The 24,797-nt window shown below is 35.2% G+C and overlaps 5 protein-coding genes across 7 annotated transcripts; 4 read left to right on the plus strand and 1 right to left on the minus strand.

The window, feature by feature from the left end:
- The first annotated feature begins 430 nt into the window (after positions 1-430).
- Positions 431-4,198, plus strand: LOC107426168 (protoporphyrinogen oxidase 1, chloroplastic). The gene is made up of 8 exons (XM_048480710.2): positions 431-1,048; positions 1,152-1,236; positions 1,818-1,965; positions 2,047-2,127; positions 2,269-2,440; positions 2,643-2,802; positions 2,919-3,022; positions 3,635-4,198. The coding sequence occupies exons 1-8, from the start codon at positions 491-493 to the stop codon at positions 3,932-3,934; spliced, it is 1,608 nt and encodes a 535-aa protein (XP_048336667.1). The 5' UTR covers positions 431-490; the 3' UTR covers positions 3,935-4,198.
- A 2,284-nt stretch (positions 4,199-6,482) lies between these two features.
- On the plus strand, positions 6,483-7,966 carry LOC107426187 (auxin-responsive protein IAA30). 2 transcript variants are annotated; one of them, XM_048480678.2, is made up of 4 exons: positions 6,483-6,746; positions 6,824-7,119; positions 7,251-7,368; positions 7,542-7,966. In XM_048480678.2, the coding sequence occupies exons 1-4, from the start codon at positions 6,559-6,561 to the stop codon at positions 7,594-7,596; spliced, it is 657 nt and encodes a 218-aa protein (XP_048336635.2). In that variant the 5' UTR covers positions 6,483-6,558; the 3' UTR covers positions 7,597-7,966. The 2 variants fall into 2 exon arrangements, with proteins under 2 accessions (XP_048336635.2, XP_015891782.3); XM_016036296.4 differs by having other exon boundaries at positions 6,484-6,746; positions 6,827-7,119.
- Positions 7,967-8,423: 457 nt separating this feature from the next.
- Positions 8,424-9,670, minus strand: LOC107426182 (chitinase 10). Its single transcript, XM_016036290.4, has one exon. It carries the CDS (start codon positions 9,422-9,424, stop codon positions 8,594-8,596), a length of 831 nt encoding a protein of 276 aa, XP_015891776.2. The 5' UTR covers positions 9,425-9,670; the 3' UTR covers positions 8,424-8,593.
- Positions 9,671-16,912: 7,242 nt separating this feature from the next.
- LOC107426223 (probable WRKY transcription factor 47) lies at positions 16,913-20,535 on the plus strand. Of its 2 annotated transcripts, none has more exons than XM_060811625.1 (6): positions 16,913-17,335; positions 17,578-17,661; positions 17,826-17,987; positions 18,597-18,959; positions 19,070-19,183; positions 19,357-20,535. In XM_060811625.1, exons 1-6 carry the CDS (start codon positions 17,081-17,083, stop codon positions 20,029-20,031), a joined length of 1,653 nt encoding a protein of 550 aa, XP_060667608.1. In that variant the 5' UTR covers positions 16,913-17,080; the 3' UTR covers positions 20,032-20,535. The 2 variants fall into 2 exon arrangements, with proteins under 2 accessions (XP_060667608.1, XP_015891831.3); XM_016036345.4 differs by having other exon boundaries at positions 16,914-17,341.
- Positions 20,536-21,464: 929 nt separating this feature from the next.
- On the plus strand, positions 21,465-24,689 carry LOC107426185 (protein S-acyltransferase 18). The gene is made up of 9 exons (XM_016036292.4): positions 21,465-21,761; positions 21,881-21,994; positions 22,135-22,458; positions 22,575-22,643; positions 22,739-22,810; positions 22,976-23,104; positions 23,196-23,276; positions 23,605-23,775; positions 23,864-24,689. Exons 1-9 carry the CDS (start codon positions 21,714-21,716, stop codon positions 24,398-24,400), a joined length of 1,545 nt encoding a protein of 514 aa, XP_015891778.2. The 5' UTR covers positions 21,465-21,713; the 3' UTR covers positions 24,401-24,689.
- Positions 24,690-24,797: the final 108 nt, after the last annotated feature.

A 24,797-nucleotide genomic window follows, 5' to 3' on the forward strand; every position in this document is an offset into this window, starting at 1 on the left:
TACAAGTATTATTCCCTGTTCACTATTTGTTGTGGTAATTTATTTTTCTTTTCTTCTTACGAAAATTTTTCTTTTCTTGGGAATCAAAATACAAAGAGTGAAAAATTGGATTTTTTTTTTGGGGGGAAACGAGTGAAATAACAATTGAGTGGGTTAAATTTCATTGTTGTGTTTTTTTTTTTTTTTAGGGGTAAAAATTATATTGCAGTATTATTGTTTTTTTCTTGGTAAAAGTGAATTGTATTATTGTTATATAATAATAAAAAATTGTATTATTGGTATCATTACTCTTTTTCCTTTTATTGGGGTAAAAGCAAATTGTATTGTTGCTGAAGGTGGAAAATATTTAAAAGATGAAAACATAAATAAATAAATAATCGAAACAGTAGAGACAAATAATATAGTATACGGTAGAAATAAAAGTTAAAAACAAGACCAGGAACTGGAAGTTGAATTGAATAGAAGATAATAAAGGAAAGCAAAGCAAAAGATGATGAACATGAGCATGAGCACCACGGCCACAGAAGTGCCTCCGTTGTCAGTGCTTCGACGCTCAGTCCCCAAGGCCACCATAAAAGCGGTGAGATGCTCCATTGGCAACCACCCCTCCACCGTCCGCATCTCCGGCCTCGACACCGGAGGCTCCGGCCCCGTCGACACGGTGGTGGTGGGAGGTGGCATTAGCGGACTGTGCATCGCTCAGGCCCTGGCCACCAAGCACGCGCACGCGGCCCCTAACGTCATCGTGACGGAGGCTAGAGATCGAGTGGGAGGCAACATCACGACGGTCCAAGGGGACGGGTATCTTTGGGAAGAGGGTCCCAATAGCTTCCAGCCGTCCGATGCGATGCTCAGCATGATAGTTGATAGTGGTTTAAAGGATGATCTAGTTCTGGGAGATCCTAATGCACCTCGTTTTGTGCTGTGGGGTGGAAGGCTGAGGCCTGTTCCCTCTAAACCTGGCGACCTTCCATTCTTCGATTTGATGAGCTTCGGCGGAAAACTCAGGGCTGGCTTTGGCGCCCTCGGTCTTCGTCCTCCTCCTCCAGTTTGTCCCCTCTCTCGCTTTCTCGCTTTCTCTCTCTCTCTCTTGATTTTTTTGGGGTTTGAATTGAACTTCTCATTTCTTTAAATCTTAACAAAAGTGACAGGGTCACGAGGAATCCGTTGAAGAGTTTGTCCGCCGTAATCTGGGCAACGAGGTTTTTGAACGCTTGATTGAGCCTTTTTGCTCAGGTTATGATTCCTCTATTTTTAACCTTTTATCTTTTCTCCGTTTAACTAATGGTTCTTGAATTGTTGGAAATATGAAGCAAACAAATGCCTCTTATTTTTTCCCCCCCTGAATTATTAGGACGAAAGAACTACAATAAGGTAGCTTTTTTTTTTTTTTTTTTCCTTCAAAAAATAATGAGTTAGATATAGTTTCTCCAGTTTTAGCTATTTTGTTTGCGTTCTTTTGCCCCTGCAAATGCCAATGCCATGATGCTGCAATTGCTTTTTAAGTTTGTTCTAATGGTTTCCTTGTCCATGTATTCATGTGTCAACCATGTCTAATGTTTCTTATTAATGGCTGAGTTTGAAATAATTTTCTCCGCATTATTAACTGGGATTTCTTCCTATCGATGCTTACTAATCTACCTTGTCAATTATTAACCAACTAGCTTAGGGAAACTTCCTATTAAAGATATTCATTGTGCTTACCGTCTGCCATTAAGTTTTCAAAGTTCTTAGAATACATGGCATGTCTGATGTCTTGATATTTGATTGAATGGGTCACTGTGGTTCAACGTACCTTAAATTTTTAACACTTCCAGGTGTTTATGCGGGTGATCCTTCGAAATTAAGTATGAAAGCAGCGTTTGGAAAGGTTTGGAACCTAGAGCAAAATGGAGGTAGTATTATTGGTGGCACTTTTAAAGCAATCCAGGAGAGAAATCGAGCTCCCAAACCACCTCGAGATCCGTAATAATATATTTCTTTCAATTTTATATTATTGCAAATTCATAATTCATGTGCAGTTCCCTGATTTTACTTATCTTGCAGGCGTCTACCAAAACCGAAGGGCCAAACAGTTGGATCTTTTAGGAAGGGACTTACTATGTTGCCAGATGCAATTTCTGCGAGGTATCATCTTTTGGAATAGATCTTATGTTCTAATTGCATAGTGACTATCATTATTAGCAAAACTCTGCCTCTCTGCTCCTAATTTGTTTGTATTTCTTATGAGGGATGATGTCTGTAACAAGTTGTGCTTTATGTTGGCAGGTTGGGTAGCAAAGTGAAAGTATCTTGGAAGCTTTCTAGTATTAGTAAGTTGGATAGTGGAGAGTATAATCTGACATATGAAACACCAGAAGGCTTGGTTTCTCTACTGAGTAAAAGTGTTGTCATGACTGTTCCTTCTCATGCTGCGAGTACTTTATTGCGCCCTCTATCTGTATGTTTCTCACCTGATGACGTTTTTTTTTCTTTTGGAAATTTTGATTGTCTCTTGTTAGTGGGACTCTTGAAGTGAATTTTATTTCACTATCCAGTCTTGTTTCAGAATTTATAGGACTGTTCAAATTGTTGATGCAGTTTGTTAATTGTTAAGCTGATATTTCAAGTAATTTTCTTTCCTCGTATTCACCTTTTTGCAGACTGCAGCTGCAGATTCACTATCAAAATTTTACTACCCACCTGTTGCTGCAGTGTCTATTTCATATCCAAAAGATGCGATTAGGTCAGAATGTTTGATAGATGGGGAACTCAAGGGTTTTGGCCAACTGCATCCACGCAGTCAGGGAGTGGAAACTTTAGGTAGATCTATCTACTTTGGTTTAGAAACTAATTAGTTTCGGCTATAACTCATGCACAACATCAGTGGTCATCTTTTCTTGCCAAATTAAATGCCTAGATTTTGTTGGTTTTAACAGGAACTATATACAGCTCATCACTTTTTCCTAATCGAGCACCTAGTGGAAGGGTACTGCTTTTAAATTACATTGGAGGGGCCACCAATCCTGGGATTTTGTCCAAGGTGAGACATTCTTAAATGAGATCTGATGCATGTGGAAAAATGTGATTCGCAATTTTAGTGCCACTTTGATGGGGTTGTAGATATATCAATAGAAGAATGGGATATCATTTCTTATAAATTGTTAGGCAGGTTCTGAAAAACGTTCACAAATGTTATAACAATGCAATAAAGCATGTAAACAAAAGGAATTAATAAATAAAGGAATAACGAGAAAAATTAATAAAGAAAAATGAAGATATGACTATTGCTAGCACTGAAAATTTGATACTTGCATCAAAGCAAATAAATGTGTTAATTCTTGTTTCGTAATGAAAATTTTCCTTCTTTCTTTGCCTATCCCTCTTACTAGATACTTAGTTGGATTGAATAGATGATTATGAGTTCCATTTTCAGTGCCATAATCTCATTGTTACTATTTGTCTTTGGTTGGTTTTGCCTGGTTGAACAATTAGCTTATTTTTCATCTGTAACTATTTGGCATGGAGTTCCACTTTCTTAACTAGTAAGTATATGAATACACATATATACATATGCATGTGCACGTAGATATATGTTTTTCCACACCTTTATTTCTTCTTATGACTTTTCTTAGAGCCGTTTACTTGTTGACAGTCAAAGGATGAACTCATTGAAGCTGTGGATCGAGATTTGAGAAAAATTCTCATTAAGCCTAACGCGAAAGAACCATATGCACTGGGTGTGAGAGTGTGGCCACAAGCGATTCCACAATTCTTGATTGGTCATCTTGATGTCCTTGATGCTGCAAAAGCTGCTCTCAGCGATACTGGGTTGAAAGGTCTATTTTTGGGCGGCAACTATGTATCAGGTGTAGCCTTGGGTCGATGTGTTGAGGGTGCTTATGAAATTGCTGCCGAGGTGGCTGATTTTCTATTACAGTATGCACGTAAATAGTATCAGATAAAGTTATTCCTTGTTTTAGGTATTATGTTGTTCAGGATGTTATTTGTTATTATTCGGGCTATGTTGTGAATAATTGTTCTAGTTCCAATTGAAACTTGTCACTTTATGATTAATGCCTCCCCTGGAAAACAAGAAGGCAGATTAGTTTAGATCGGGTATGTATACCCTAAATGCTGAAATTGAGCATCCATTGTTAGCGTTTGCACGATGAGACATAAGTTGATAATGACTTAATGAGCTGCTTTGTTTTGTTTATATCCGGTATTTTCTTACTTAAAACATGTACGTATCCTCTCCCCGGCCATGTTATTTTTGGAATTGAGCCAAATTATGTTACTGAGCTAAGCACCGTTGCCTCGGCCCTCGAGTCTACGGGTTATAATTGCTTCTGATGCAAGACGCTTTTATAATGAGAGAGAGTAGGAGCGTTTATACTCGACATTCTCATTAATCCCTTTATTTGAAAGATGTTCAGTGACGGGCGTGGTCATGGAGACACATGCTTTTGGTGGGGGAAGTCAAAAGCAATGGTTGAATTTGACGAAACAAGTAAAATAAAGAAATTGTCATTTGCTGGGTAAAATGGAGCATGGTCTTAAGGCAAAGTAATAGCTAATAAACAGGAATGGAAAACAGAGCAAGGCTAGCTAATGAATGGAAGCAACATGTCATGGGTAGGGCCGTAGGGGAGGTGGGGAACATATCTGCTTTTCTTCCCCAGGTTTGTAAATTCTTCAGGGAGGTTTACTTTAGGCAGAAGCAAGAGTAAAGACATAGTTGTTGAGAAAGAGAGAGACAGCCAAATACACCTATACACGTGGGAGGCGGGACTCTGAATAGATTTCGAGTGAAGATTTTGAAGGCACTTTGTGTCTTTTCTTTGTTTCCCCTCTTTTTCTTGTGTTCCAAAATGGACTGCTATTACGTGTCTCCCAAACAGGATGTCATGTGTGCCATTACTTCTCTTTCTCTCACCTTGTCACAAGGATGTGTGGAATCCTCCATTACTGTTTAAGTACATTTGAGATGCCTTAAGTATATATATATATATATATATATATTAGTTATTTTGTACTAGGCGGCCACACACACACACACACACATATATATATATATATATATATATATAGAGAGAGAGAGAGAGAGAGAGAGACTCAAGCTTACATTAGATCTGCTGTAATAGTTTTAGTATTAGAATTTTTTTTTATTAACTAGTAAATGGTTTTAAAAATTAAAATTTAAAAATTAATTATTTACTTAATAAGAACTAATAAGAATTATTTAAAGTTTATTTAAAAAAGATAAATTTTAAAAGGATTTAGTAAACACGTATTTTAAAATCTCACTTTTCAAAATAATTCAATAATTAATAATAAAAAATTAATAATTTTATTTAATGTGAGCTTAGCTTCTCTGTGTGTCTGTGCGCGCGCTCAGCTTTCCAAAGATGTCCAAATTTATGTCGCTTCGCTCCATGGTTTACCTGTCCGTGTTGCCACTCGCCACTTGACAATAGATTTGGATTTGTTTTATATCAAAACATTTTGTCCTATGTACATAAATATGCACATATATATATATATATATACATAAACACTTTTACCTTGTGTATAGGACGTAGTACCATGCGTGCGCAACATGATAATTACATGCATTGAACATTGATTTAGAGATTTTTAGATTTCATATATACATCTCACATGCGCATTGCTATATTCAATATATGGTATTCCCAACACCGATGCTTGCTGTTTTAGTCTACATTCATTTCCTCAACCCTCAATGCTGGCAGGATGAGGATGATATTATATTCAAGAAGATGACCCAGGAGGATCCTAATTATAATTAATTAACCATTCTAGGCTTCTACTACCTTTTAAACTCTTTAACACAAAATTTTGTCTTTAGAGTTGATGACAGAATCGTCAACTTCTAAACAAACCAATTATACAAGGTATATGTGCTTCTGTGCCTGCAGCCTCTGTCTCTGTTGCTGTTGCCAAACAAATTTTATATTTATTATTCAAATCTAGTAAATATGATATGGTATAAATTAAAGGTTGAGCCTAAAGCTGCGTGCAAAATCTACTATACGTGTATGACCACGTTGGCTGCATCATAACTCCCGGCTTTTGCTTTTGTTTTTGTTTTTATTTATTTATTCATTTCCTCTATAATCTCACTTAATTTCTTTCTTTCCCTCCAGAGCAGTCAGCAATTTGATGATGATTATAAAAATAGAGAATAGAGTGTAAACACACATACAACACACACGTACGGTGCAGGAACAAGGCATCCGTGAAAAAATAAACTACATTTTAAATAACTGGAAGAGAGAAATGGAAAATCATGAAAAAGCAGATGGGTTGACACGTGTAATTGTCGGCTAGCCGACAACATTTCCAGGCGGGCCAGAAATGTAAATGGAAATGCCTCCCCTTCCCCAAACATATTCATATTTCCACACACTGGCCCATTATTCAAAGGTGTAATTATTATTATTAATATTTAAGAGATTAAGAGGTGGCGGCTAATAAATATGTTGATTGTGGACTTAATGTGGATATAGGTGGTGATTGAGAAATGAGAATAGAGAATTGAGAAAGAGAAGGAGAATGGGCAGGGCAGCTACTTGTTCTTCTTCTTCATCATCTAATATCGACAGCTGTTGCAGCAACCACTCCCACTGGCCGGACAGAGATCTCACTACTGACCTTAGGCTTGGCCTTAGCATTTCAGCCTCTACCGATGATCATCATCAGCATCATCAACCCCACAACGCTTGTTCTATTGAGAATCCAAGGTATATAGAATATTAGGTGTATATATATATATATAGAATTGAATTGGATTGATTAATATATGTACACATATATGCAGCAGAAGCAGCAGGGTAGAAGAAAACCAGTATTATTCATCGGGTCAATTGGATGCATGGGTGAAGGAAAACGATGAGACAAATGAATTAATGGAATCAGGAAATGATGAGTGCGATGAGAATAGGAATAATGACACTGATGGAAATGGAAGTAGAATTGGAAGTGGAAATGGAAGGTTGTATGTCAAAGTATACATGGAAGGGCATCCAATTGGCAGAAAGCTGAACGTCTTGGCCCATGATGGTTACCAACACCTGATATCCACTCTTGACCAAATGTTCAACACCAACATTCTCTGTAAGTCCAATAATATTAACAGTTATTAAATATCTATGTCTATATATATCGATAGATAGATATAATTAAAATGTAAAATGCAAAATGCAATAACTTATTCAAAAACAACAAGTATTTGTCAATATCTGCAGGGGGTGCCGAGGTAGATGAAACGCTTACGCATATGACCCATAACTGTGACGATTTTCATGTCTTAACGTATGAAGACGAGGAAGGTGATTGGATGATGGTCGGGGACGTTCCTTGGGAGTGAGACTCTATTTTTTATTATTTTTTTAATTTTTTTTGCTGAAGGATTGAGACTCTAAGTCTATTATACATATATATAAATATATATATATATATATATTTATTAATTAATCATTTTCATTTCCATTTTCTGCTTAATAATTAATGCTATTAAATTTATTTAATTTATGCAGGATGTTCTTGACCACAGTGAGGAGATTGAAGATAACAAGGGCATGCCCCTGCTAGCTACCTAGTCCTCACTCCTCATCATATATGCATATATATTCATCATATATTTGATTGGCACATTAGCACTCGGCAGGCCGCACCATATACAATATTTTAGTAATGTGCTCAGCCGGATACACAAAACTCAATCGGCCTTGCCAAATTCGGCTTTACTTGGGCCAGAGTCTGATGAATATTCTACACCAATTGGTGCTTGCTTTGCCACCTTCAAATATGTAATTGACTTGTTCATGGGTTTCTTGTGCCCCTGAGATTAGAGATTTAATTTACCTTTTTTTAATTAAGGCACAGAGAATCTTATATATATGCATGATCAAGGGTGTTATATATGCACCAACGCCGGCGCGCGCGTTGGATATAATATATATATATATATATATATATTCTCATAATGGTTGGTTTTTTCTTAATATTCTTTGAGGAATCAATATATAGGAGACCTGGATTTCAAAAATGTTCCTGAAATTCTTAAGAAGAAGAGAAGGTCGACGAATAGGCTTTATTTTTATAATAAGGTTGTGTTGTGTTGCAATAATTGCAAAACACTGTGGAGTTTTTTTTTTTTTTTTTTTTGGGGGATCTTGTTGATTTCTTATTAATTTATTGGTCTGTATGTTTAATTAATATATGTGGAGTATATACAGTAATTTTAATGATAACGAAGGACGTTGGCATGCATTGTGTGGCTGCTTATAATTGTCCTTAATTAGTTCCCGTCTAACAACTCCAGGACAACGATAGAGCACAACTAGTATATTTATTGTATTTTAATAAGAAAAATAAGAAAAAAGAGCTAGGTAGTTAGGTAGCTGGATGAATAATAATAAAACAGAAATTAAACAAGGGAATTGCATAAAATTAAAGAGGCATGAATTAATACCATGTTGTATGTATGGTCTGTCTATACATACCGACAACAGAGTAGAGAGAGAGAGAGAGAGAGAGAGAGAGAGAGAGGGTATGATCGAAAAGTTAATTAAGGTGAAGGGGTGGGTCAAAAGGATTTCTGATTCTGACAATCGAGATTGGGTCCGGTATCAACATTAAAGAGGCTGGCATATCTTAGGAAATATCCAATCCGATTGTTAACTCGTGGATCGTTGGGTATCCCACACTCAAGGCCACCGTTAATGATGTTGGTGAGGAGGCCGAAACCGGCGGTACGATTGGCAGCCAGGTCGGCAGGGGAGGGGACATAGCGGCCCACCATAACATCGTGGCAAGAGGGCTTGGGCTTTTGGGGTGTCATCCAAAACCAAAGAGCGGTTTTAAAGGCAATGACAGAGTCGTTGGCAACCAACTCGGGATTCCCCAGCCCATCAAAGCCCAAGGCCTTGCCAGCAGGACCATAGTTGAAGTTCCAGGAGAGCTGAATGGGGCCTCTTCCTTTGTAAGACTTGCCCTGAACGCAAGGCCAGCGAGTGTTAGTGGAGTCGCAGTAGTTGCTCTGGGGGCTGACTTCCTCTTTGAAGCACAAACCCCAAGCATAGGGCCCATCGGGAGCGGTAGCCCAGCCACCGGTGGTCTCGTGGGAGATCTGCGCCAGAAATGCCGCAATTTCACGCTTGCGGGTGCTTACACTTCCTGTGCTTCCGAATCTGGGAAAGCATCTGCTGGCTTTCATAAATGACTCGTAGGTGTAGAAATCTTTGGCCGGGCATGCATTGTCATCCTTGTGAAGAAACAACCTCCCGTAAAGCTCTCTACTTATCAAAGAAGATACCATCAATTTACTATTACTATTGCGATTAGACCCTGCATCAGCCTCCCTGCACCCAAACAGCATCACCATCATCATCATCATCAATAGCATGGAGGATGCCATACCGTACCGTACGTGCTCCCTGCAGTTAGCTAGCGGTAGCACTAATGAGGAAATTAATTCAGGACTAATTAATGAACTACTTAGCCGGCCATGGTTAGCTTTTAACTAATAAATCTTTTACTACAACTGATTTGAGAATAAGAGGAGTACTACCAGACCTTTTTATAGTATGATAAAACATATTAAATTTAAATACATGGAGGATGGAGCCAGGACGCGCGGCCGGCCTTTTTAGGTGTTTGTTAATTTGGTTGTTTGGAAGCTAATATACATAATATATTGAACTAGGCGCGTTAGTGGCATTGGTAGATAGTGGCTGACATAGTCAGCGTTCAACTTATCTAGTTGTTGACCTTCCTTGCATACATTATAACTCACTTCCAAATCTCGACGAGTAATACATGCTGTACTAGAGATATCAATTACAGCCATTTTTTGACTAGTCTTAGCGTTGACGTGGTCATTTATTTTTTCTTTTTCTTTTTCTTTTTCTTTTTGCTAGAGCATGGCCATTACTCGAGTGGGAATGTCGACACCCCGCATTCATATAGTCTTAAATTCGTAGCAAAATTTGTTGATTAATTTGATGAATGAGTAGTACTAGCTGCTGTTATTCATCGGATAAATAAACAAAATATTTACGACAAAGGGACAACGATACCATTTTGAAGAATAATATGACTCAGTTTTCTTGGTTAGCCCTCTCCCGGAAATGGAACCGTAGCAACATCTCATCTGTCAGCCTTCTGCGGTTACATATTATATATATATATATATATATATATATATTTTTTTTAAGAAAAAGGTGAATATATTGTTATTAATGATAGAATGACGGTATGTAAACGTGCATCTATATAAATATATATATATATAGTGGAGTTGTATACAAGGACTAATTTGGCCTTCATTTGAGAGATCCCAAAACAACATTACATTCTTGTCTAAAATGTTAGATAGGAAGAAAATCCACTTTTGACCACAACAATTAATTTTAGTTGCAAAAATAATTGTGGTAAAAAATGCTATTAACAGGGGCGGAACTACCTCATGGCCTCCATGGTTTTTATTTATTATTATTTTTTAATAATATATTAGTTTTTTTGAATTTTTTAGCATAATAATTGTGTAATTGTCTTGAATAATATACTTGGCCCCCTTAAATTGAAGTACAATATCTATGTGAATTATTTTTTATTTCAATATACAATATTTACATTTTTTGTTACTAATTAGAAATTTTATTTTTTACGTCAAAATTAGAAATTTTAGTTAAAGTAAATGAAAATTTAATTATTATTATTTTTATTTATGGCATCCATATGGTTTAATGGAAAGTATTAATTATATTTCCTTTTATGATTAATATTTATTTAGGTAGTATTTTGTAAAATTTTCATATTTTATTACTTTGTTTTGTAGTTTATTATTGACATTTTATTTTAAATTATACGTTTTTTTTATTATCATTTTTTAAACAAATATTTTAGTTTTTGTGTGGTATTAATTTTATTCACTCAAGTATATTCTCTTATATTATTCTAGTAGAATTTTTTTTCTTTTTTAATAAACCGAACCAAATTTTCTAATAGACTTATCTAGATATTAAAATAACAAGTTATATAAAATTTTATAAAAATTAATTATCAATTTATTAGGGATTATAAATATAATAGAAAAACTATACCATTAATAACAAATTGAACATTCAAAAAAAAAATTATAACTTAGTTTGAATATTCACAAAAAAAAAAAAAAATTTGTTACTTGGTCCCCTCAAAGATGGAATCCTGGCTCCGTCCCTGACAATTAACCAAAGAGGAATTGGCCACGATATAATAACAACATTTTTAGATACAAAAATGTAGACTTTATCCTGATTTTTGTTGTTATTAATACTCTGTTTTTTTAGTGATACGCAACTTTTTATTATAAGCACTGATGCAGGAAGTTGAAGCTTTAAAGGTAGAGGTAGTGAATATTGAAACTGCAACATTTTTTTGCAGTGATCTGCAGCTAGCTAACAATTAGCTATTTTAAAATTTAAATCCAAGGTAGAATTTCAACAAAAAGATCCAAAGGAGAAGGTAGACGTCCGGTCGTTATCGTTGGGCCCTGGCCATGACCAAGGGATCAATTATCAGAAAGGTAAAGGACCCAACACGTCACTCATTCTCGCATGGGCAGCCGGCCACTTGACATGACACGAGCGTCATTTAACCATTTACTAAAGTGGGCCTATTTAAGAAAAAGGCCCGCTTTTATCCTATATATTGATATAGAGGCCTGGTTAAGCTTTGTTTGTTGGTTTTGGGACCTCCTTCCTTATAACTATACTTTTATCCCTCACTTGTGCCCTTCATTGATATTAGGAAAATTCCAGCTATCAGTGTATATCCATTATCCACACAATCTTTATTTATTTATTATTATTATTTTTTGCTGGTGAATCACATATCAAAAGGAGCATGGAAGAGAAGAGGAGAGAAAAGAAGACCTACCTACTAGCCACACGCAGGGAGGCTTCAACACAAATTATTACCAATATTATATATTTTTTTAATACTAGTTAATTAACAAGTCATGGTCTCAAACCCCCCCCTAAAATCTAATGATGGATCAATTATTAGCTTAGCTAACTAGGTTGATGTAGTTAGTGTTAGCCAAATCAAATTAAAAACAAATGTTGAGTATTCATAATTGATGCACTTTTCTTTCCCACTTCCTCTATGTACGTATAAAAATTACAATTAATACAATTGAAAACATACATATCCATGACGAATGAGAGTTGAAAAATTAGGTGGGGGCGAACCTTGATCAACATGTACATTAAATACATGGACAGAGAGGGTTGGGGTTTGGGGCTCAGTTTCGTCCTCGGTTTATAGGCATAATAAGGCTTCCATTTTAATTTCTATACAAAGATCCAGAATAAAGCAGGACCCAAAAAAAAAAAAAATATATATATATATATATATATAAATATATGGAAGAAAAGTCCACATGGTTGAAAATGGGTATACCTTACGTTCAATCATCATCCTCAAGTTCAACGTCTAATTATCTTCTCTGTCTTGGGCTCAGGCTTAGGGGTGATCAGTCTCTCACCCTCACTTTTTCAATATATTGTAAAGAAGGAGGTTGAGGTTGGTCCCACCACACGACTTTCATCAGCGTGCCTTGTGGGGGCAACAAAACAATACAAAATTAAAGCCAAAGCCTCCAAGCTCAAACAAAAGCAAAAGCAACTCTTTGTCAGTTTCTATCACCTTGGACCATTTCAACACGGAATCCCCATTTCAGCTTTTTGCGTGTCTATTTCTCTCACCTGCTTCTGGACAAATTTCTTCTATATCAAAAAAGAAAAGAAAAATATATAAATAAATAACAGCTCACACTTACCTGAAAACCTACAGCCAACAGACAAACATACATTTATAAAAAAGTTTCCTTGAAGGAATCTTTAATTTTTTTAGACCGAAAAAAAAAAAAAAAAAGGAAAAAAACCAACTTCTCATATAATAATCATCTTGCTTGTGGGAATGCTATATGATTCCTTGGATTGACTTTAAGGATTGCTACATCATATATTTTTTCTCAAGTTCCCTCCTAAATATCTCTTGTACAGATGGCCACGGAAATCTTCTCTTTCATTTTTTCTGTCTTCATTCTTGTTTAGAATCTCTTCTAACAATTAAAACAGAAATGAAAATTAAAAAAAAAATCAACTTGACTATAAACCTTTGTAATTAAAAGTACAGACCGGTTATCTTAAAAGTAAAGCCAAGATCTCAAGTATTACCCAAAAAAAAAACAAAAAAAAGAGGTAGGATTTCAAGCAAAAGCTGAAGTATAAAATGGTATACGTATGAAGTTTGTCGGCCGTAAAAGCGAGTAAATGCAAAGGAAAGGAAAAAAGAGTTGGAAGAAGCGCGAAAATGCTAGCTCCACTTTCGGTCGATCACTTCAGCGCCGCTTTCCTTTACTTGAATACCGGTCAATTGACCCCAACCCAAAGTAAACCAGCCATTTTGCAGCAGTTGGCATGTGGTTGTGGATTCCCCTCAACACCGCTCCCATTAATGCCCTTTTATCAATTTTTAACCTTCACCTCATTTTGTTTTCTTTTCTTTTTTATATTTATTATTACTTTTTCCTCCATTTTTCTACTACAATCAATACACTAGTCTTGATGGAAGACAGTATTTTCAATATCTGTTTTGAATGATCTCATTTAGAATCTGGTTTTTCAGTTTGTTTCTTCCTTTTCTCATTCATATTTCTCAGTATATATAATGTTTTATGATTTTATAATATTATTCGGTATTATGGATAATTGAAGGGTTTGTGGGAAGTTTTTAACCCGCACACAAGAGTTTCTGGAAGATCATTATATTTTGGTATAAGAACATACATGTTGCATAAGCCAGGGCAAGCCACGCTAATGTGCCTTGGATGATCCTCATCTCACGTCAGGAACTAATAAGCATATTGAACTATCCGTGCGGCTGAGAGCCCTCTCAGCCCGTATCTCCTGTAAAAACAATACTGTTTCTGATGTTTTCATTAAATATTTCTACCTCATGGAATAAAATTTTCCAACAATAACATGAACAGTATTGAGACTCTGTTCGTATTCAATCAAAAGCAATATTTTTGGCGAATTAAGACCCCCAAGAAGAAAAAAATTGCAGCGAGAGTGACGACATGCTTAGACGAATACCTCCAGCTTTTTGGAATTAATGTTTTCTTATTTGAAAAAAAGAATAAGAAAATATTTTGTAAACTAAAACCTAGCATTGACTTTACCCTATGTTTGGATTTAAAGAAGGAAAGGGGAAAAAAAAAAAAAATGTTTAATGAGGAAAGGAAAGGAAAAGAAGTTAAAAGAAAAGTATCTCTTATTAAATATTGTTTGGATGATTAATAGAAGTAACAGAAAATAATAAATATCAAAGATAATAAATATTTTTATATTAAAATAATATAGGTACTTTTGGAATATTAATTTTTTCATTCATTTTCTATCAATTTTTAAAAGAAAACAAAACTAATTAAAATAAAATGATCAATTTTTAAGGACACATTTTTGTACCATGTCTTAAGGTGTCTTTGGCCTTATATATGAAAGGAAGCCCACCAGAAAATTTTGAAAAAAAAAAAAAAATGTTAGTCTTTCTTTTCCCACTTCAGAACATGACAATACGATATTTCTCATCACTAATTATAGTTAAAGATATATGTTGAGAAACAGAAAGGTGACTCTCATTTTTCAGTACCAACTCTATCCTAGTTAAGATTCCCTAGTTATTAAGGGATGATTATATAATAATAATTATTAAGCATTGGCATATACCATTTAGGATTTTAAATTTAAATTCATTATTAATTATTATTTCTTTTTCATCTAATAGCTAAATTTTTTCCGTAGTTTAGTTAAATGATGGATTTTTGATGTGTGATTTACTTAAGTAAAAAGGTGACTGTGACCTTTAGTCTCAATGACTCTTCTATCATTGACTTCACTTTTCAACCAATTAAACTGAGATCTGTATACAAAATTATGGTTTTGATTGGCATGATGTATTGGCGACAATCGCATATTTCTATTTCTTATCGTTTAGACAATATTGAACTCGGAAAAAAGTATAAAAGAAGACAATAAAAAAAGAAGCTGATAGGTGATATTATATATATAGTTGCTATAATTTTGGACAAGATAAAAATGAAGGCGTAAATATTCTTTATTAGTACTTCCTCAAGTCAATCAAGAATTTTGGCTTTGAATATTACATACTTATATGCAAAGATGATTATTGAACTTGTGAAGCATCTCAATAATTAAAAAGTAGAAAAAGGAAATAAATAAATAAAAGAAGTCCCTATATTCGGTTTTATGATATGCTAGCATATAATTATGTACAAATTTACCAAAAAAAAAATATATAATTTTGTGTAAATATCAATACTATACTATATGTATAGCAAAACAGTTTTTTTTTTTTTTTTTCTTTTGAAGATCAAGTGCTAATTTTTTATATTGGACATATGGAGATTCAAATTTAAAGTTATTATTATTATTATTATTTTGAAAAAAGTGGATTTACCACTAGCCTATCCCTATTAAAATTTAATATATATATATATATATATATACACACATATATATGTATATGTATAGAACTAATTAATTATTAAGAATTTTGTTATTGATAAATATATATATATATATATATAAATTGAGATGTTGTTGCAGTTTTTTTTTTGTTTTTTGGTGGATAATTTGGGGAAGGAGATTGTAACACCAAAGTTGGTTGAACCTGGGATGTGAAGGTTACAGAATTAATAATAGATGTAGAGAGAATAGCAAGGTCAATTAATTGTTTCAGCCAAAAGAAAAGGGGTCAATTTATTAAACTAGAGAAGGGACGGCGATTGAGTTCAAGCATAACATATAGTAGCAATCTAGGTTGGAAGGTGGTCGAGTAACATAATAGTACCAACATTTCTTATAATAAAGTATCAAGAAAACACCTCCACGCATATATAATTGTGGCAAGAAACGATATGTATAATACTTAATTTTCCACATATGTACATATTTAATTTTCCACATATATGATTCTATGTAATTTTATGTATAAGGCGAGACGCAAGACTCAAGACAAAGCTAAGTTGAACATATGTAGGGTTGTTTTTAATAATTTCAGATTGACTTGCCTTGAACATTAACCAAATTAATTTCTTGTGAGATGGAAAATTCATTATCCACGTATTTACGCCAATGTTATTCCCGGGGAGTAGTTTACTTCCTTCCTGCGCATGATAATCTTGAAATTTGAGGATCAATTAATTAATAAAATTAAAATTAGTGGTCCCTGAAGTTTGGCAATTAATTATTTATTTTAAAGCTAATCTAAGCTGAAAAATAATTAATTCGTTCAAGTACAGATGGAGAAAATTGATTAAACCGATTAAATAGGTATCTGGTTAGGGGGGGAAAAAAAAAAAAGTTTATATGCAAATCATCATCCATAAGGATGACGGCTGGAATACGAATGGACATAAGTCATGAGTCAATAGTCATGACCTTGGGGGAAGTAAATGAAGAAAAGCGGAGAGAGATTTGAATTAAAGTTAGAATGAGCCATGAGGAGAGGGAGAGGAGTGGGGATTAGCATTAATAGTTAAAAGAGTCAGTGGGTGGGATGGGAAAATATGGGATTAGGGTTAGGTAATTCCCCATGGGTCCCACAATCTTCTATCTTCTAAAAAAACAAAACAAAAAAAAAAAAAAGGAAAGAGCCGTGCCGTCAACTGCATTGACCCGAGACTCAGACGGCTCACCCACGTCCACGTTATATCAAACGAATATTAACGGCGTTTCCACGTGTAGCATAATTACATCAAATATGATGACATTTTTCTTTTTCTAAATTATTATTTATTATAATTCCTCCTCCTCTTAACAAAACAAAACCGGCTGGTCACAGGGTCTATGTACTAGCTGTTTACATTATTTTAATTTCCTAATTGACTTTGGGTCTAAACCCCTTCTTTTCTTCCCCACAAGCCAACCCAACCACCCGACTGGTCACACTTCAAATATTTACTTCTTCTTCTTCTTCTTCTTTGCATTATTAGTTCATTTACATGGAAAATCAACGCCGCCAATTCATGACCTTCTTACGCTCTGGCGACTTCCTCCCATCTAATAATCCCGATCGCCTAATTATTCAGAATCCAATCCACCATCATCATGCCAAACCCTCCAACATCGTCAACGAAATGGATTTATTTCCCACTACCACTTCAACCTGTAGCAACAAGGAAGATGATCCAAACCGCCACCATGTCCTACACACTCTCACTAATCCAATATCCCATCCTCCTCCTCCTTCTGCACTTGTGAATGTACGTACCTATCTAAGTTTTTATCTATTAATTAATTCTACATATCTGTATATATATATATATATATATAATCCTAATTAACTTTTCATTTGCCACCATATATATATATATACATATATCACGTTCAACTAATTCTGCGCCATTTATACTTATATATATATATAAATATATATATGCCGTTTTGCAATACGTGATGTAGTATTTGCTTCTTGCTATACCTTATCATGTACGGACAGACTGGATTAGATTTGCTCACTTTAAATTCTGGATTTTCAACTTCTGAACGTAAAGATAAATATGATCAGAAATCCGATGTCCAGGTAATTAATTACTTTTAAAGTCTCATCCCCTCCCGGCCCCCACCAATTTTCTTTTCTTTCAAATTTCAAGTCGTCTTAACTTTTTAATAAATATATTTTAGTTAATCACAGTTGTCGTTTTGTTTTTATAACTTGCTAAGATTAAAAAGGAACTTGGTTTTCAGTTGACTAATACTCTTCAAGTTGAGTTAGAGAGACTTCAGCAGGAGAATCGGAAGCTGAAAAGCATGTTGGACCAGATCACCAAAAACTATAATCTCCTACAAGCTCAGCTACTCGTGGCGATGCAAAAACAACCAGCACGATGCCATACACTGCTAGAGCAGGTCAATCCTAATTGCCTTTCATTAATCATTTGTAAACATCGCAAATTTTTGGGCCACCATTCTAGCCTTTGTTTTTTGGTGTTTTTTTTTTTTTTTTTTTTTTTTTTTTTTTTTTTAATTTTTAAAATCAAGCGCGTACATGTATAAACTTTTCAGAATCCTAGCCAGTATTAGTTAATAACATTTAAATGATGGATTAAATAAGAGTGCCTAATTCACCATGTAATGGGTTTAATTTTGGTAAACTCTTAATGTTAAACCCAATAATTAATTATTTAATATAAGCACCTAGAAATAGGAAGTTAATTTGTATGTACAATTGCATGAGAAATTCCTGTGGATGCGCGTGGTGTTCATTAATTAATTAGCTAGCTAGCTTTCTCTGAAAGACTACTTATATAACTTACAATGCCCATACAGATATCAGTTTTCATGCATGATCGGTTAATTTGACATATATATATATATATATATGTATATTATATGTAGTATTGAATTAATGAGTAATTCTGTAGTTAATTTTCCCACATTTTAATTCCAAAAGTAGTTAGTTCGACACAAAATAAATAAATAAATAAATAAAATAAGGGGCTGTGGGTTGTTGAGCAGAAAACTGAGGTGAGTGGCATGTCAAGTCACGCCAAAGAGTTTATGGAGCCACAAGACTTAGATGTCAAGGATCCGCGGGTTTGTGATGGAAAGAGACTAGCACGGTGCGAGACCATGGAGGTGATGTCAAAGGAAATGCAGCATAGTACAAGTCATTTTGATGATGGTGGTGGTGGTGGTGGTGGTGGTGGTCTTGATCAGTCATCCCAGTGTTGGGGTTCCCCTGAAAGTCCCAAGTACAAGTCGGGCGAAGCCAATCAAAAGCAGCAACAACAACAACAGCAACACCAACAACAACCTCCTGATCACCTCCCTTTCAGGAAGCCCAGGGTGTCCGTACGAGCAAGATCGGAAGCTCCGCTGGTACCTAATTCATTTTACGTACATATATTTGCTGTTAACATACCCCACACACACATATATATATTGAAGGAAACTGATCATCTAGTAGATGTTGACGGTTTCACTTTCAGATTAACGATGGATGCCAATGGAGAAAATATGGTCAAAAGATGGCCAAAGGTAATCCTTGTCCACGGGCCTATTACCGTTGCACCATGGCCGTTGGATGCCCAGTGCGAAAACAGGTGTATATATATATATATGTATGTATATATATTAATGCATGTGGTATTATATCATATATATATATATATATATGATAAGTAATAATGGTTGACCGATATATGATGTGTGTATATGTATATTATGGATTATATATATATAATTGAAGTTAATTGATCCGCAACATTACGTACAGGTTCAAAGATGCGCAGAGGAGAAGAGCATTCTCATAACAACATACGAAGGGAATCACAACCACCCTCTCCCTGCAGCAGCCACAGCCATGGCTAACACTACATCCGCAGCAGCAGCCATGTTGCTATCAGATTCAACTACTAGTATGGATCATCATCATCATCACCATAATCATAATCATCATCATCATATAACGTTGAATAAGAATTCATCATCAGCATCAACTGCCTTAAGCTTCTTCCCCAGTTCATGTATTAATAATTCCATTCCGGCCTATGCTTCAAGCATGCCAACCCTTTCAGCGTCCGCACCGTTTCCCACTATCACCCTCGACCTCACCCATAACCATAATCCCACGCATGAATTAATCAACCGTTTTCCACCCCTCCTTTCTTTCCCTGGCCCACCGCGTCCGCTTCCGCTTCTAGGGCACCCCATGTACTTAAAGCTACCGGCAGTGGTTGACACTGTCACTGCTGCCATCGCTTCTGACCCTAATTTCACTGCTGCCTTAGCCGCCGCCATCTCTAGTACTATTTCAGGTGCAAACAACGATACCAACATTTCTCTTAGTACTGCTAGTGGAAATAATAATGTTATTGCTTCTTCAACAAATGGACTTCCTGGCTCCCCTGATCAGTTACCTCACTCCTGCACCACCTTCTCCACTACCTAACTCATAAATATATAGATATACATATATATATATATATATATATATATGTCTACAGACACTCATTTACTTTCACACTTACTTGTAATTAATATATCATCAAGAGTTGTCGAAGAATTTCGGACAAGCATAGATTGGGATGCAAGATTCAAGTGAAGCGAATAAGTTGGGAATAAAGAAATATTCTTCTTTTGTACATATAATATAGTACAATTCTATATAATATATGGTGCATTTATATGTGTTAAATTACCATCTAAAAGTTTAAGCGGCTAAGATTTCGGTTTATAAGATATATCAAATTTGTATCCTTTGTTTGGGTTAAGTGGCACCGTTCCTTAGTATTTTCCCTGTGTGTGTCTTTTCAGTCGTTGCTTAAGTATCCTTTTGTGTTTGTGTTTGGCATCGCTGTGTTTATATTATTATGTTAGCTGTTCGGATAGTTTCCACTTTTAGTTGAGGCTTTTTGTATCTTTAATAAAAGTGGTAGGTATCTATTTTATTTTCTTTTCCGCTACAATATAAATTACGATGTGAGTTTATTACATATATGCTTGTGTCTAAAAGTTTGTAAGCATTACTATTTAATGCATGATCCACCGTAGAGGAAGAGCACATGCATTGTTGCGCGCAGGCCTCGCGATGAATCTATCATCTATCTTTCGAAGGATATATTTCGGATTTATTTATAATTCAATTGAATATTTACAAATATAAACGGGTCATCGTGTCTTACCAGCAGTCCTGTTTATGTATAATATAGGAAGTTTCTTGATCAACAAACTTTAATTAGCTATATATATATATATATATATAAAAGAGCATTATCAAGGAGTTTTTCATTCATTATATGTTTTTTATATTATATTATTTAATATTTATCAAATTCCAAAATTATTATATTATATTAATATATTTTAAAAAATATTTATTATTAAAAAAAAACAAAAAAGGAAGGAAATAAACATAATAATAGATGTTCATTGAAAAAAAAAATAAAAAATATAATATAAGAAGCAGAGAAATTTTTAAAGATCTATTCTGTATATTTAAATATGTTTTTTATTATATAAAAAATATTTTTTATTTTTAAAGAATTCTTTGGAATGCTCTAAGTAACTACTAGCTAGTCTTTTTGGTATCACTGTCCCGTCATACGAAGCAAAGAAGAAATTAAAATTAATTATATCATTATCACTCATATTTACCTATAATTCATAAAATCGTTAAATTTAAGTTTCAGGTATTTCATGAACCATGATTCAGGAGTCTGTGACTTATAATTCATGGCTTATTAGTTGCCAACGCGGTCCCAGCTTGGGTTAGGATGAAGTTTTCAGTAGGGTCCAATAAAAGGCCCATTAATCAATTAGCCTAAGAAAGAACTCCAGAAGTGGGAATTAAATGGGCCGTCCACTTGGGATTGGAGGAGGCGGAGCGCCGTTTTAATTTCAATTTCAATTTTTAAAATAATGAGTCAGTCGACCGTTGGAACCGGACGGAAGAAAACAAAATAATTAAAAAAAAGAAGAAGAAGAAGAAGAAGAAGAAGAAAAGGTTTCATTTGGTTTCCATTTTCGAATTCCAAAACTCCAAAGCAGGAGGCAGAGGCAGGTTTCTAAGTGATCTGAATCCCAAATTCGCAAATCCAATCCAAGCTTCCTCAAGTTCCAAGTTCCCCCACAATGATTACCAGACGCCATGGCTGGCAACGGCCTCTCCACCCTTTGCAGGTGCTCTTTATTTTTCTGTCAATTGACCTTTTTTTTCCCTAATCCGGAACCTTTTGAATGAATTATGGATCCCAGTTCCGCATCTCATCAACATCATTTTGTTGTAAATATAATCGCAGATAGTGGGAATCGCGGTTTACAGTTTTCTGGTGGTGGCTTTCTATACTTTCCTGGGGCTTTTCCTTGGCAACAGAAAAGCAGAAATCACACTCACCACCATCTTTTCCATTGTGGTAATCTGTTATTATTTTTCTCATTCTTTTAATTTTCAGGTGCTTTTTGTTTTGCATAACATAGAAAACTATACTGAGCGGAAATTAAAGAGCTTGGCAAATTTTTTCACACGGTGTTTGTGTGTTGTTGTCCTTTTCAGGCTCTTTCAGTTATGTTTCTATTTATACGGTGCACGGCCATTGACCCAACTGACAAAACTAGCTCCAGGAAGAAGAATAAAAAACGCAAATCTAAGCTAAATTATGGGTTCATAATAGGCCAGATTGTTTTGAGGTTGTTCAGGAGGGTGGAAAGGAAAATCCTCAAGTGTTTGATAAGGAGGAAGTATCTGGACCCCTGGAAGAGCAGCTCCGATCATTTGGACCCGCTTCTCCCTTTCCCTCTTGTCTTAAAGGACGACGCCATCCCACCCCAGCCAAAGGAGGATGACATTATCTCCTTTTGCACCCTCTGTGACTTGGAGGTCTGGCTTCCATTGAATTAAAATCAAATAAATGCCCCCCAGTGCATGCAGCTGCTACTTGCTGATATTTGCATTCCACTGCCTGCTCATGAAATGTGTTAAAATTCTTTTTGCAGGTTAGAAAACATAGCAAACACTGTAGATCCTGCAACCGATGCGTCGAAGGGTTTGATCACCATTGCAGGGTACCAACAAATTCATTCTTCTTTTCTCCTTTTACAGTTTATTAATAAAGTATCAAACGCCTAATGAGCAGCACCTTATCGTTTTCTTTTTCCAGTGGTTAAACAACTGCGTTGGCAAAAGGAATTACACAACGTTCATTCTCCTAATGATTTTTGTTTTGTTAATGGTCAGTTTTCCGCTCAACAACTTCAAATTGTTGCCTGTCCCTTATTCGTTTTACAAGATTTTTCTTTGCTCCTGAGGGTTTATTGGAGATAGAACTGTAATGATAATCTCTTTTTTTAACTGATTGATATTCCTGCTTGACAACAACAATTTTTTACTGGCACAGTTAATCATTGAAGGAGGAACTGCTATTGTCATATTCATCAGATGCTTTGCAGATAAAAATGGAATACAAGAGGAGCTCAAGAGGAGGCTTTACATTGAGTTCCCAAGGGGGGTTCTTGCCACCATATCGGTTAAGTTCAGTTACCTGTTAAGCACACCATTGCCCCCATTTTGAATACATGTTTTATAACTCATTGGTAGAATTCATTGAATTGTTACAGGTTCTGTTGCTTTTGATGACAGCTTATGGTTCAGCAGCGATGGGGCAGCTTTTTTTCTTCCATGTGGTTCTCATAAGGAAGGTAATTTTACGGCTTTCTCAGCAAATTTCATACTTTTATATCATGCTCGTTATGTTTGGCAATCTCCAGCTTCCTGAGTTCAAAATGGGAGCTCTTTTCAACCTCCTGCTTATTATCTCTTTTCAAAATGGGAGCTCTTTTTATAAATTTCACTTGCTTATTATCTTTGTGTCCTTGTAAACATTCTAGTCCTTTTCTTTTTATTAAGAACTGTGTATAACGAAGAAGCACCAGCCAATCCTAATCCCTATTGGAATTTGCAACGACTCTAGGATAAAAATGTTAGAACATAATTTAAGTTTACAAAGTAATCGAATTGATGCTGCAGGGAATGAGAACATATGACTATATACTGGCAATGAAAGAGGAAAATCAATCTGTGGAACTGGATCCTCTAGATGATTTGGATTGGTCTTCGGATGAGAGCACTGATTTCGATTCACCTGAGAAGCCAGCATTTGTGTCACGTTTTATATGCAGGGGACAAGGGAATAATCAGGTAAATTGGGATAACCTTTCTTAGTTTTTGCACCTTGAGATCCATAAAGTACATCGACCTCAGTTGATGGTTCATTTTTAAATTTCAGAATCCCAAAAGGTTGTCCATAAAGATTGAAGGAGATCCGCCATCTTCATTTGCCAAGAAACAAGGCTTCCGTGTCAGTATTGATCCATGGAAACTGATAAAGTTGAGCAAAGAGAAAGCAATAACTGCATCTGAGAAAGCCAGAGAAAAAATTGTAAAGCAGAAGCCAACAATAGAACGTGATCCATTAAGACCACTACCATTGGAGACAAAATGTGGACCTCTGACAAATGCAGCAGATCGGAACCGGTACAGTACAGCTGGACTAGGATCAGGCTCAACTCCCCTTATCACTAAAGGATTGTTTCCAGGATCACCAGGAAGGTTTTCGAGCCCAAGAAGGCGATTTTCTTCTGGCTCTCCAACTATGATCTCTGGAGTGGTAGCCTCACCAAAGCACAAGTACAGAAGCAATTTTGACCTGAAATTGACAGAGGTGTCCAGGGAGCTTGAGAACTACATTTCACGGCAGGCTCTATGTTCTGTCATAAAGGAGGATGGGAATGAATCTTCCCCAAGACAAGGATTTTTATTTTAAATTTTTTGGATTCTCAGCCTTTGAGAAAGAGTTGCTTGTTAGTAGTGTTTATTCTTTACACATTATTTAAAACTTGAGAGTAAGCAAACATGGACATGTAAATTTTTCTTGTTCAATGCAATTTATATGTTTGATTTATCGAGCGATTTATTGAGCTGAAACAAGTTTGAGCCAGTGTGAACTTATTTCCATATTAATAAGACATCAACTATAAATAATTCAAAGCTGTAGCTTGTTAAGCTCATGGACAGCCATATATATCATTTTCGTTGCATTTTTTTTCAATTTTTAATATACATCTACATCTATATGTATATCTATAAATATATATATATATATATACGAACAATCTGTTATCTTACATGCTGTAAAGCAAGTTCTTGACATATATTGCTTC

This window comes from Ziziphus jujuba, chromosome 9 (assembly GCF_031755915.1).
Source record: "Ziziphus jujuba cultivar Dongzao chromosome 9, ASM3175591v1".
In the NCBI taxonomy this organism is placed as follows: Eukaryota; Viridiplantae; Streptophyta; class Magnoliopsida; order Rosales; family Rhamnaceae; genus Ziziphus; species Ziziphus jujuba.

Excerpts from the sequence above, each read along its gene's own strand:
- LOC107426185 (XM_016036292.4), top strand. The coding sequence starts at position 21,714 with ATGATTACCAGACGCCATGGCTGGCAACGGCCTCTCCACCCTTTGCAG. Across the intron at positions 22,644-22,738 it reads GGTTTGATCACCATTGCAGG|TGGTTAAACAACTGCGTTGG; the intron begins GTACCAACAAAT and ends TTCTTTTTCCAG. Across the intron at positions 23,105-23,195 it reads GGGTTCTTGCCACCATATCG|GTTCTGTTGCTTTTGATGAC; the intron begins GTTAAGTTCAGT and ends GAATTGTTACAG.
- LOC107426187 (XM_048480678.2), top strand. The coding sequence starts at position 6,559 with ATGGGCAGGGCAGCTACTTGTTCTTCTTCTTCATCATCTAATATCGAC. Across the intron at positions 6,747-6,823 it reads TGTTCTATTGAGAATCCAAG|CAGAAGCAGCAGGGTAGAAG; the intron begins GTATATAGAATA and ends ACATATATGCAG. Across the intron at positions 7,120-7,250 it reads GTTCAACACCAACATTCTCT|GGGGTGCCGAGGTAGATGAA; the intron begins GTAAGTCCAATA and ends CAATATCTGCAG.
- LOC107426168 (XM_048480710.2), top strand. The coding sequence starts at position 491 with ATGATGAACATGAGCATGAGCACCACGGCCACAGAAGTGCCTCCGTTG. Across the intron at positions 2,128-2,268 it reads CCAGATGCAATTTCTGCGAG|GTTGGGTAGCAAAGTGAAAG; the intron begins GTATCATCTTTT and ends TTATGTTGGCAG. Across the intron at positions 2,803-2,918 it reads TCAGGGAGTGGAAACTTTAG|GAACTATATACAGCTCATCA; the intron begins GTAGATCTATCT and ends TGGTTTTAACAG.
- LOC107426223 (XM_016036345.4), top strand. The coding sequence starts at position 17,081 with ATGGAAAATCAACGCCGCCAATTCATGACCTTCTTACGCTCTGGCGAC. Across the intron at positions 17,988-18,596 it reads GCCATACACTGCTAGAGCAG|AAAACTGAGGTGAGTGGCAT; the intron begins GTCAATCCTAAT and ends GTTGTTGAGCAG. Across the intron at positions 18,960-19,069 it reads CAAGATCGGAAGCTCCGCTG|ATTAACGATGGATGCCAATG; the intron begins GTACCTAATTCA and ends TTTCACTTTCAG.
- LOC107426182 (XM_016036290.4), bottom strand. The coding sequence starts at position 9,424 with ATGGCATCCTCCATGCTATTGATGATGATGATGATGGTGATGCTGTTT.